At 39.0% G+C, this 13,149-nt stretch overlaps 1 protein-coding gene across 3 annotated transcripts; it reads right to left on the minus strand.

Moving 5' to 3' along the window:
- Positions 1-132: 132 nt before the first annotated feature.
- stx16 (syntaxin 16) lies at positions 133-11,162 on the minus strand. Of its 3 annotated transcripts, none has more exons than XM_071910575.2 (8): positions 10,755-11,162; positions 6,329-6,436; positions 5,882-6,022; positions 5,486-5,648; positions 4,469-4,557; positions 3,382-3,525; positions 2,206-2,286; positions 133-1,587 (listed from the first exon to the last, which is right to left on the minus strand). In XM_071910575.2, the coding sequence occupies exons 1-8, from the start codon at positions 10,833-10,835 to the stop codon at positions 1,486-1,488; spliced, it is 909 nt and encodes a 302-aa protein (XP_071766676.1). In that variant the 5' UTR covers positions 10,836-11,162; the 3' UTR covers positions 133-1,485. The 3 variants fall into 3 exon arrangements, with proteins under 3 accessions (XP_071766676.1, XP_071766662.1, XP_078140004.1); XM_071910561.2 differs by having other exon boundaries at positions 10,704-11,162; XM_078283878.1 differs by lacking the exon at positions 10,755-11,162 and adding an exon at positions 6,580-6,752.
- Positions 11,163-13,149: the final 1,987 nt, after the last annotated feature.

Raw genomic sequence — 13,149 nt, forward strand, 5'->3', positions numbered from 1 at the left:
TAGCATGTTACTGAGAGCTGAGAACTAACCGCATCTGTTATTACAGCTGAAGGTGAAACCATTTGCTACAAAGGTGAGATCACTCCCTGCCCCAGTTTAACCAAGAAGTGCTGCAGTTCAAAAGACACAAAACACCATGTTCCAGGTTTATTTAAAAAAAAAAAAAAATCTGCTCTCTCCCATCCGTTTTGTTTGAAAAACAAACAAATCCTCAGTACAGTACCACCGGGACATAGCCATTTTTCACACAGAACTTCACATCAATGACAATGATGATTTAACAAGTGTATAAAGTGTACAGTTGAGTACAGATATGTCAAATAAAGTCATCATTTCAGCTCATCAGTCATTACAGAACACTTGAGCAAACATGTAAAGAATTTCCAACACACTGAAGTAAAATAATGTGTCCATGATAACGGGCTCTTCAAATGGTAGGTTGTTTTGGACTACATTACTGTTCTCTCAGTGGAAGTGGACAAAATAACTGTTGGGTTTAGACTAGATACATTTTACTCAATATACAGCAACTCTGCCTAAGACAGAACACTTCTGAACCTCTGAATTATTTGAAGTCATTAAAAAATAAATAATTCTTTTCATCATACAGATGACAGTAGTATTACATCCATAACACAAACCCCCTCAGGCTTCAATATGTGCAAACTGCAAGAGTTAAAAAGGTAGCACTTTATGCGAGGACCATGAAAAACAAAAACAAACAAGTGATTTAAAACGAGCACTTAATGAAAAAGTGCTGGTGGTGTAAAAAGGGCATGATTTCAGATCCGGAGATGAACAGGTGGTCCTTAATCACAAGGAATATTTTTGGTACTGAATGGCTATAATAATCTAATCAGTTGCTGTCCTAAAACAAAACATTGTTTAGTCCTAAAATGAGAAATATTGAAGTAGAACACCAATGCAGATTAGGATGAAAATGAATTTGTGGTGGAACAAATGAGATGTACATTTCTCATTCTCAAACATTGTCTTGTCACATCTTTCTTCACAGAAACACAATACTTGCAATGATATTGGGACTGACAATGCATTTTCACACAACACATATCACAATTCGTGCTCGAAATTCAAGCAAAAATGCTCTGCTTTAACAATTTAACATCGGTAGTCCATTGTAATACGCAAGAAAGTGTTTTCTTTTGCGGTTATTAAGACGCAGGTATGTCAACATTGTCGGGTTCAAGGTAAGTCCGTCACAGAGTCTTGGTGGTTTGTGTGCAAGTCACTTGAGGGAATAGACAGGGCTCATACAGATGATTGTTTCTCTCATTAAAATAAACCACAAAACGTCTCCAAAACCCAAAGTGCAGCTTCAAAGAGCCATGTGGAATTCTTCAGACGTTTCCTGGTGGGTATGAAAGGCAGTCAGCATTGTTTTGAGTAGAGCTGAGACTCTCATCCAAGTCCACACAGATGCACAACAAACACCCACACAGAAAACAAAAGCAGAGGAATGCATAATTAAAACTTTGTTCCAAAAAGAATAAGTATTAGAACAATGACTATGACGAAGAGGATCAAAATGACCAGCATCTTTCTGTTTTTCTTCTGATACTGTTCAGCCTGTAAAGAAGATAAGAAGAATGTCAAATATTGTATTCCACTGGATTTCATTTTAACTATTCAAGGCTGAGCACTCAATGTAAGGATTAACAGTATGCAACAATTTGAGTTGTAATGTATTTTGTAAGCTGGAAAGGTTTGTGGATACTGTTTGTAAACAATATGGTAAACAAGTTATACTCTTTAAAATGAAATAATACATGTCATGATGCTGTCATTAGCCTGCTGAAAGTTTCCTTTACTTTGTTTTGCCTGGTGGTCAGTATCCTTGTTAACATTAATAATTAGCCTCTATGCAGTATCTACAGTAACAAGTTTCTAAAAATTAACTAGTAAATATATTCAAACCTTCAAATAAATAATAGCAACCTGTACTGAATATTTCTGTGATGCAACTGATCATAAAAATGGTTCAAGTTACCAAACCACCAAGAAACACAATCTAGAGGTGATACTCAGGAGGAGAATGATGCTACTGCCCAATACAACACTTACAAGTATGAAATATAGAATTTGTGTGCGCACCAACAGGTTATATACTGAAGGAAAAAATGCAATCAAATTTTGGGGCGTTATACACAATTACATCTAGATACCAGCATTTTGCATTTGTTTTACCTTTTGTAACTGTTTTAATCCGTCTTCTGTTTTAACGCACGCCTGCTCCACGTTGAAGTCAATTCTGTCAAGCACCGTGCCCTTAGAGAGGAACAACGAAGTTTAGCATTAGCTGAGGATATTTTGCATTCAAAATTTTAGGAGATTATTTATAACATACAAAGTAGAAAAAATACGCAGAAATCTTTTAATTAATTGTATTGTCCTTCTAAAAGTCAAGACAAGAGCTGTGAATACTCTTTTCATCAACTGTAATACCCCCAAAAAATGTTTTCATATCATCTTAGTGTAACAATGTTTAAGTAATTAAACAACTTTTGTGAGTATATAACAGGCAGCTTGATTTACACAAGCTGGCTCAAACACTGCAACAATAAATTCAATTACTAATGCAGAAGGAGGCACTCAAAAAGCCATGGAGAAATGACAGGGCATCACAGGGCATCAGAAGATGAGAAATGTATCAGCGCACTACAAGATGTGAAGAATCATTTGAGCATTGAGGAGGGCAGAGAATGTCAGGGAGAAATGAAAAAGAAAGAACTACATGAAACAACAGTTTACAAAAGGGTCCTTTAGACTTCTCAAATCCCTCTTCACCAAGGAGAAGAATGAGCGTCTGAAAGCAGCAGAGTATGAGCAATAAAATCACTTGGAGAGGATGTACACTGATAGGGAAAGGCATTTATGATTATTATCTTGGCAGAAAAATATCCCCAGATCATGGCACAGTAAAGTAAGAATTGTAATTCCAAAAGAGACGTAGAAACAGAGTTTACATAAAGGTAAACATATGAGCTTTAGATATGAGCTGATTTCTGCCCTTATGCCTCCTGAATGTAAAAGGAAGCAGGAAGCAGATTAATGCAGAGTCAGGAAAGCATGTGGTGAGATGGTGTGGATCAAGTGTGGGCCGATCTGTAGGTTTCACCCCCTTCCCTCTACCATCACAGTTAGGTTTCTACCAGGCCTTCCTGCTAGTTTAACAGCACAAGGAGCAGTTATGCATCCTGTGTATAAGTAAATGCCTTTGTATAGATCTTAAATAATATAAAATGATTTATAAATACAGAAGTCAAGGGTGGGGAATAATTTTTTGAGCTACTGCACAGGTGTGTTACAGCAAAGTCCACTGCTGAATACTGAGTGGTAAAACATCAGGATTGCTTCAAATACCTGTTCGACCACCATTCCAGCCAAGTCCCGAAAAATCTCATTGAGATCTGAGATGGACTGTACTATCTGCCGGATCTCCCTCTCTCGTTCCTCAACCATAACCGTGTTCTGCTCCACCAGCATCAGCTGGTCATCTGTGAAGCCCTGGAAGAGGAGACAGAAGAGGATCAAATTAGAAAACGAAAAAAATGATTATTCCGATGGGACTGCATTGAAGTTAGCGTTGGTTGGCAAACTATAACACAAGTCCACATTATTCAATCCAAATCTTCTGTTGATGAAATATGCATGCACCAACATTCTTCAACAGTCAGCCATGCCTGCTGACTTGTTAACAAACACACAGGGGTGTAGCTGAGCAGTTGTGTCCTGTGTAGCATGCTGAGCACAAACTATCAATACTGCAGAACATTTTGTTGTAATGCTGCTTAAACCATTATGCCACTCAATGTGCATACCAGTGTTACCTTTAAATAGAGTCAATTATAACTTCTTCCACATGTACTGTTGTCATGGTTGTGAAATTGCTCAGCATGAAGAGCCCTGCCAAGTTTGGTGTTGATTTCTTAAGAAATTATTAAAATAAATATAATTCTAATTTTAGCACATCCAGCGCCAATGCCTTCTAAGTTTTGACAAATCTTCCAATTAAAATGCTTCCATGGCTGTTTTTTAGACTCAATATTTTTGAGAGAAAGAAATACAATTAAAAATGGTCAAACCATACTTAGTATGGTTTAGAAGTACAGACTTATCTCTTCTAATATTTGTATTGAATTTGATTGGAGTGTGACAGTAAAGATGGGAGAGAGGGGATGACACACTCTTTGATGCAGTTTCTGGTCTTGTAGTGTGATTTTTTCGAAGAGTGAAAAGTGACAAGAAGTGACATGAAATCATACATATTTGAGAAGCTAAATTAAAAGCGTGTGCTTAAAGGAGCAACTGGTATTGTAGACTCCAGTTGTGCCTTGCATGCGCTCAGAACTCCTAGATAAATGTACAACGTTGGGCTAACTTCATCAGTTAGAGCCAAATAAGGCCCCAGGTCTGTGTGACTCCTGAAGTACTTTTAAATGCTACTCACCCTGTCATATAGAGCTAAATCTTCGTCCTCTTCCATTAGTGGTCCGGAGTCAAAAAAGTGCTTTGATCTTTCCTCACGATTCTTCATACCTGGAAAATAAAGCAACGACATGATGCTATATAACATGGAAACGCATAACGAGAGGACAGGAGGGCAAAAGAGATATTTTACTCTGTGCTGATGATGGTACAAATATATGAGAGTGGTGAGAGGAAGAAAGGAAAGGTTAGGATTTGAAAATGAAACAATCTTGAATTCTTTTGATTCAACATGTGAACATGAGATTCAATTGGCACATTCCTCCTCCTGTTCTCTCCCTACATGAGCGCAGGGCATCAAGGGACAAACCCTGAATTTCTTGGAGAATGGAATGCAGTACTTTTCCTCTAGCCAGCTGTCATAACACCACACGAGACGTTTAGCCCATCTCTCTCAAAAGAGGTTAATGAGCAAGCGTAATGAAATTATAGAGAAGTAGAAGTACAATTGCATGTAACTGTCTAATAAAGCAGAAATGCAAAAAAATAAATAAGTACAATTGCAAACTTTGCTCCTCCTCATTTCATGTTAGAGGGAGAGAAGCAGGCTGAGAAATAGGTTTAGAATTAGTAACACAACAATCATAACTCTTTAACTACATGTTTCAATCCAAAAGTATTTATACAAAACCAATAGCACCTCAAAAACGATATATGTATATAGTATACTGTAATAATAAGAGATTAGATTTGTTTTTGTGTCTTCTCTTTAAAGTTGATTCTATCAACTGTTGGCTTCAGCAATTTATGTGAAAGGTCTTATTTTGTCAAATTGTGCATTTTAAAATATTAATTATGTCTCCTTCATGGTTCAGTACTAAGCAGAATTCTCCTCAAACTTCAAATAGAGCGTAATTAAATGTATACTCTGATAATTATCAATATGATATATATGATGACATTTCATGTAATATCACCCAGCCAGATAAATGAATTCAGCCGCTTGGATCACCTCCCTTTACAGCCCTGCAGTTCTTACGTTTTAGGTAGCTGGACTGTGTATGTCTGAAATTGGTGGAGAGCTCCTGCAGGCTCTGTGCCAGAGAGGAGACCACGTTCCTCAACAGCCTCTCTTCCTGCTCAGTGCAATGGCCACAGCGAGACTGCAAACCTGTCACAGCTCGCTGACATCGATGGAACATCTACAATGAACAAAAAAAATTGAACCACAACATTAATTTCTTCTCAATATAAGCTAGAATCAGACATGTACATATCTGCTCACATCCTTTTAAGGTGCAAATCTACAGTTAGAATATAAATACCAAATCCAGGATATTATAATACTCTAGTAGAAATAACTATGTGGCAAATGGTTATCAAGAATATGTCATCAATTCAGATTCAGGTTATGCTACTGCTTCAATTACTCTACCTGTGTAATCTCCTGAGTAGTGATTTCTATGGCATGCTCTTCCTCACTACTGTCATCCAGTGTGGGACGATTCATATGCTTGTCATGAAGTGAAGCCAGTTCCTTCATCTTCTGCCGAACCCGTGTGATTTCATACTGGATCTGAAAGGCAATGCTTACTAGTTAATGCTAATGGAAAAATTATTAATACTTGCACCTTTCACCAGATGTAAGAGCAAACGGCTTCCTGGAGCGGAGGATTCCAGATAGATACAGGTGTTTCAAATTAGGCTAAGATGTTCCCATCAGATGAAAACCTATGGTGCGTGAATGACCAAAGAATTCTACTGGATAAATATAATTTATCCACTGCATTTGTTCTTCACCAAAAATATTTTTATAGTTTACAATACACACAGATGGATCTGCAAATTGATGTCCATTTCAGGTCCCATTCCAAGCTTTTACCTCATCGACCCCATCTACCCATTTGGGCGGCAGCTTTTTGGTGACTCCAATGGCAGCTTCAGGATCCAGACTGATTCCTGACACCAGGGCCATTCGGTCATCAGCCAACTTTAACAAAAAAATAAATAAATAAATAAGAAATTAGAAACATTTTATCTAACAGTAGGCTATCATAGATTTGGTATACTATACTATACTATTTTGTGAGAGAAATTCTAAAGCACATCTACCACAAGGGGAAACAACAGTACCTCATCAAGCTCCTAATGATTGGCAGATACCAGTGCGGTCCCATCCAAGAGGGAACAAGGAAAAGGAGAAGGACAGAAGTAATAGAAAGTGAGCCCCAGAAAATGAGTAGTAATCAGCTTTAAAGGATTTGTGCATGCACTCTCATCATCAATTAAAGTTAAATGAATTTAAAATTAGAGTGATTATAGTTAAATGATAGAAATGTCTGATTTAAGATCACACTGTATAAGTGAATTCTAGCCATTTTCATGTATTTAACCTTTGTCCTGCTAAGTTTATTAAACACAACTTGCGTGTAAATGCACAAATAAAGCACACTTATCCACAAACAAGTAACAAAATAATTCAGCATACGCAAACAAATACATATAAGACAAGCACAGATAGGAGACAGAACAGAAATAGCTGAGCCTAAAGATAGCCTGGGGTGACTGAGTTACAATAACAAACAGCAAAAACGTCTTTAAAGGGGAATGAGACAATTTAAAGTTAGTGAGAAGTGGAAGTGTACTGAAAATGGACTAATCATGCATTTCTATAAGATAAGATACTTTGATCAACTTTGATAATCTAGTGGTCGTTGAAGCCCTTACAGCTGTGCCTTGCTTATCTCAGTCTTGTTTTGCATCAACATGGCTCTCTGATCGTATGTCTCATTTTGATTGACAATGGTGCCATTGCCTTGTGGCAAAGTCTATAACAAAAGCTGGGTATACAACAGCTTCAGTAAACAATGTTCTTCTTGTAATGTCACACAAAATAATTTGAGTTGAGTCACTGCTGTTTTAGACAATGCGCACATATTTGAGCCTGTGTTTTGGATACGCGAGGGTGTCATAATTAGAGAACAGGACAAAATTAAATGAAATTGAAGCCTTTTAATTTCAGCTAAAATGATGATATCTGAGAAGCGACATACATCTGTACTATGCAAAAGAGGAATGAAAAAATGTACCAGCTTTCCAGTGAAACTCATCGTTTCATTTTGTTTTACTGTAATCGATTGACCGCATGCTGATGTGACTGAAAACGATAAAGCAAGTGTGTATTTTCAATATGAAAATTGTTCTTACTTATTGTGGTAACTATCATTCACTCTAAGGAAAACTCCATTCCCAATTCAGAATAACTTTAATCACCAAATTACCAATTACTGTACAGGCGTCATATTGGTGATCCTGAAGCAGAGACATTACAATTTACAGAATTTTACAACAAATACAGACAAAACATGGTACAAGGACAACAGGACCCAACACTGTAAGACAAACAAGACAGTAGACTATACTACTACTATACTACTACTATCACTTTCTACATAAACATTTGACATCCAATAGTCAACCATTGCATGGTTGGCATGGCATGGCATACAGTATGGTTGTGGATGAAGAGACGTGTAAGTGTCCAGTCATGGGTCCGTCCGGTGTACCGTAAGGTGGTTATATTGAAAAGAATGAGATGTATGAAATAAAGTATGAGCGCTGGAGAACATAAGATTCCTGAGGCTGACAAGTGTCATTGTGAGCAAGTAAAGTAGGGTTGTAGCCTAAGTGGTGCAGGATTGTGCAAATAGCACTTGGGTAATAAAACGGATGGTAATGAATATTAACAGCAGTAAGGTTTACAGACGGTTGTATTGCTTGGTGAGGAGGAACCCCGATTGTGGGGCTTTGAAGGAGTTGAGTTCAATGAGAGCTGGTTAAAGAGCGTGTAATCTCTTGGAAAGAAGCTCTTGAGGTGACAGGTGGCACTGGTCTTAATTATACTGTAAAAAAAAAGGTTGCCTGAGTGGCCAGGATCTGTGTCAATCCTTCCTGCCCTTTTCTTCATCCTAGTGTCATGGAGTTCCATGTTAGAAGGCCATTAACAGCCCATGGCCTACTCAGCAGTGCATACAAAATGCTGGAGATGCGATGGAGTTCTGCAAAAACCACTAGGGTAATAATCAATAGCATGGTAATAAATGGTATCAGTGGCAAAGGTTTACAAATAGCTGAGGCAGAAGATCTGGGACGATGATGAACACGGAGCTGAAGTCCTCCAACAGGATCCTGACGGGATGCTGGCCCGTGGTAACTGCATCACCCACAGAGAGTAGGCAAACTGCAGGGGACTGAGGAGTGGGCGACCTTATTCATCTTGGGAAGAGGGATGACAGCGCTTGAGAGGCTCATCTGAAGGTGCGCTGAGCAACTGCACTATTGGGCATGAGTCATTTTTCACAAAATGACTCTCCTGGAGTACTGGGCCATAGAAATTCTGATCCCAGTTTTTGGCCAGGTGGCATTCCTCTCCATTTCCTTTACTGCGAGCCGACTCCTTGATGTTCCTTATGGTCCTGAGCACAGCGGACCACTCTTATACTGTGTCACACAAAGATATAACAGACAGTGTCTGTGTAGGAGTCATCACCATTGCTTGTACATCTTATGGTCTCTGCTTTGTAGTGCTGAGAGATCTATTAGCTCTCCAACTACTTCTGCGGTTCACTTTCAGGCCATGGTTGGCATAGATTTGGCTGTCCTCAGCTCAGTTTCTGTGTGTTGGAACCATCTGGACCATTGCATGATCAGATTTGAAAGTGCAGCTCCATACTGCCATAAGGGATTGCAAAGGACAGCCAAAATTAGCAGAGAAAAAATAATGAGGGTTAGGAGAAGTGATTGTTTGTCCAGGCCAGCAGCTGAAATTCATCAGTTTTGTTGCTCATGGACTAAATACTGGAGACGCATCCGCTAAGATATCCTGGCATGTTTACTCTTCCTCTGTCTCTGGGCCCACTGGCTGGAGGAAAGGAATCTTCCTGGGTGAGCGATTTATTGGTTAAAATGTTCACAGTGTAGTGTGTGTAAATGGTCGCACGCACCCTACAGCTGCTTGCTTGCTGCGCACTGCCTCCTCCCTCCTCTTGGAGGTGTGAAGCGCAGATACTTCTGGCAGAGTGCTACACTCACGCTTTCAAAAACAAGGAACTGTCAGTGAGCCAAATATACGAGATGTTTTAAGGACTCACAGTTCAATCATTGGGCTACAAATGATGGTCATTTAAACAAGGAGGCTGCATTCACCTCAATTGTTGTTGCTAACTCGCTGTGTGTTTGGTGGTTGTACAAACCTGAATGGAGTTTCGACCGACGGGGTGAGTAGACGACAATGACAGAATTTTCAACTATTCCTTTAATGATGTGAATCATGTGCAGGGAAAACTGATTAACATTTTTTTCACAGCGAAATTATTGAGTTATGCAAAATTAGACTGTTTTGGATTTTTGGGATCTACTGGTTCCACCCAAGAGCAATGAGGAGCTTTCAATTTTTTTCTGACCTAAGGTTTGACTAGTGACAAGCCCAACTGAAGGAATACTCCAGTATTTTTCTGAATGATATACTGTACTTTCAGGGACATCCAGTTTTCTATAGAGTAAGCCTGAAAAGAAGTTTGTCTTGACTCCAATTGTTACGTGCACCTGCACGTTGGAAATGTTTTTCTGTGTTGTTTTTCCTGACATTTTTATGTGCACAACCTGAAAATTGGTCAATGTATCAATCTAGTGGGACAATCCATTTTAGGAGGTCACTGCCACAATGGCACAACCTAGATCAAACCATAATGTAGTTCTGCCAGCAAAATTGATGCTAAGTTGATGTGTTAACCTAAGTACCATCAAGGACGTAGGAACCATGCTTTAACTTTCAAATTGACCCCCCCATCCGCCACCTATCACACACACACAGTTTAATTTGTGGCTTAGGGAATTAGTAGCTAAAAGTAATATTTTGCATTTTTTAAAAATATTTCCATTGATGACATTTTTGGTGGCTTCTTCGTGCTGATTCATCACTAAGAAAAATATGCGTTTACCCCCCCCCCCCCCCCCCCTCCTCCTCCACCACACACACACACACACACACACACACACACACAGCAATAATCACAATCAATTAGTCCTACGCCCTTGGGTGAAGTTACATGGCACAGCAACACTAACGACGTAAAAATCGCCACTAATAATTAACGTGTTTACTAGCACACACTTCAAGCTAGCTAAGACAGCGCAGTGACTGGCTGGCTATATCAAAACACACACAATAAAATGTCAAAACGATCCAGACAACTCACCGCAGCATTGCTACGTGTACTCAGAGTACGACGGGGGTCGTATGTACTCACTTGCTCAGCCAATATCTGCCGGTTTTGGATTGCATTGTTCCGCATTAACAAGAAGGCATCGGTCAGACGCCTAGTTGCCATGACTACCTAGCTTGATATCTAAGTTAACCCTAGCCAATGTACGTATCAACCAATAATGTATAACTTATTGTCAACTGGCGAACCGTTGCTAACACACCAGACACCACTGTGTGGATGACAGACGGCAGCTAGCTTTAGCTTAACGTAGCCCGCAAAGAAGGACGAAGGAAACTCGCGATACAGCGCGAACAGTGAACACCAAACGGTTTTAATAATCTGAAACTGTCATGCAACTCTAACACTAAAGTAAAAAAACAAGAAACATGACCGAGAGATGTCTTCTCAAATTCGCAATGCAACGTATACACTGCCAACGTTATTCCCCTTTAGCCAGCTACGGAAGTGGGAAAACGTAAACACCTGCGTAGACTGCTTCGTCTTCTTCTTCTTCTTCTTCTTCTCCTTAACTGCGGCTGGTTTTCAATATTAAAGCTCATTACCGCCACCTGCTGCTTCGGCGAAAGGGTAGATAATATCTTACGCATTTGTATTGCTTCACCTGCATGTCTTCATCAGGGTGTTATTCCTTAACACCACATCTTGTCAACACTGCTGTAAATCTGTCTCTTTCTTTATGTCTTGCTTTTGATAATACTATGTTCAACTGATTCTTCCTCATGACAGAATTCATATAAATCTATAGGCTAATGTCTTTCCCAATAATCTGTAATGTCTTCTTTAGTCTACTACTATGCCCCAGCCTTAACCCTGCAGTAATGACCTCTCTACATCTTCCTGTGTTTACCTGTATTTCACACACCCTTCTCTTCTTCCTCTTGGCCATACTGTATGTTCTTGCCATGTCTGCATTGCTTTCCAATATAATCAGATGTTATATCATGATTATTCCCACTGCAATAACCATTTTAAATTAGGAATAGACTGTGTAACACTGCACTTTTACATTTTTGCACACCTGCTGGTAACTGTGTCTATTGTTGATTGTTCTTAGTTGTTGTTTCTTTTTAAGCGTATGTTTTATGTAAGCTTGTGTTTCATGTGTTTTTATGAGCCCTTGCCAAAGATGATTTTCTGTCATGGGACGGACAATAAAGGTTTCTGAATCTGAATAATTAATTTTCCTTTTGCTTCATTTGGTTGAATTGCCACATCCATCTCTTTTCTCAATTGGGTTTACTTAGCCAGGGACTCGTGCAGCTTGATTTCCCTGACAAGAGCAAGAACCCAAAAAATTCTCACCAATACCAATTCATGTTGAGTCCATATAAACTAGGTCATACAATAAATACTGACAAATATTTGAGTTGGGGAAAAAATTACTTAGCAGTTTCTCAACTGGAAACTACACTCCATACAGATGTGCCCACTGCTCCTCCTCCTTTATTCCTTCTTAAATCTTCTTAACAACATGTTGTATATTCGTTTAATTCCACAAAGCTCCATCATCTGTAAAGAGGGTTCTCCTGTCTGCCTAGACTTGATCAAAAATATAATTTAAAGTAATGGAAAACAACAAGGACTAATCACATTACCTTGCAATGTCCCATTTTCCACTACATACTTATTACATCTACTCATGTCATCACTTGTTGGCCCATTGTTCTACCAGAAAGAAAGTCTTTAATCCAGTTCAAACCCCTCCCACAAATTCCCAGTGTATCCAACTTGATCAAGAGCCTTCCTCCCACATTATATCTCGCACCTTTTCAACATCAAGTATGTTTTGCCCTCATGTTCCATGACTTTACATAAATGAAGTGTAAGAGCTATTCAGTGACAATTAATAATGAGCTTATAGTTGAGTCTTTTTTCTGGCCTCCTGACTGGTTTTTCCATTGTCTCCGTGTGTCTGGCAGGTAGTTTCCGCTCATCCAAGGCTGTTTGAAATCAAATTGAATCCCTCGTCTCTATGATGGTTCAACATAATATAACAAATCTGATCTTTTTTTTTTTTAGAGAGGTTTCTTCAGATTTGGCTATCGCTCTTTCCAGCTTGTCGGAAGTAACTGGAGCACTCAGCATATCATCCATATTCACTTTCCTTTCTGTTTATTACACCTGCAAAAAGGTTCTTCTGCTCTATTTGTGGGATTTCTTTAATCTCCAAAGCTTTATACTGCTTCAGAATAGTATATTTTATTCTGTACCCTTGCTTTCAACATTTCCTGCATGAGACAACACAACACTTGGTTTTACCTCTGTCCTACACTTCCCATATCCAACCCAGTCTCTGGTGCATTACTATCTGAGACAGAGGGAGGGGAGGGAGACCAGAAGAATATTCTCTCTTTAATGGCAGAAAACACAACCAAATATTAGTTCTTCGAAGACAACAATCTACTATGCCTTGTAA

Source organism: Centroberyx gerrardi, chromosome 5 (genome assembly GCF_048128805.1).
Source record: "Centroberyx gerrardi isolate f3 chromosome 5, fCenGer3.hap1.cur.20231027, whole genome shotgun sequence".
NCBI classification, from domain to species: Eukaryota; Metazoa; Chordata; class Actinopteri; order Beryciformes; family Berycidae; genus Centroberyx; species Centroberyx gerrardi.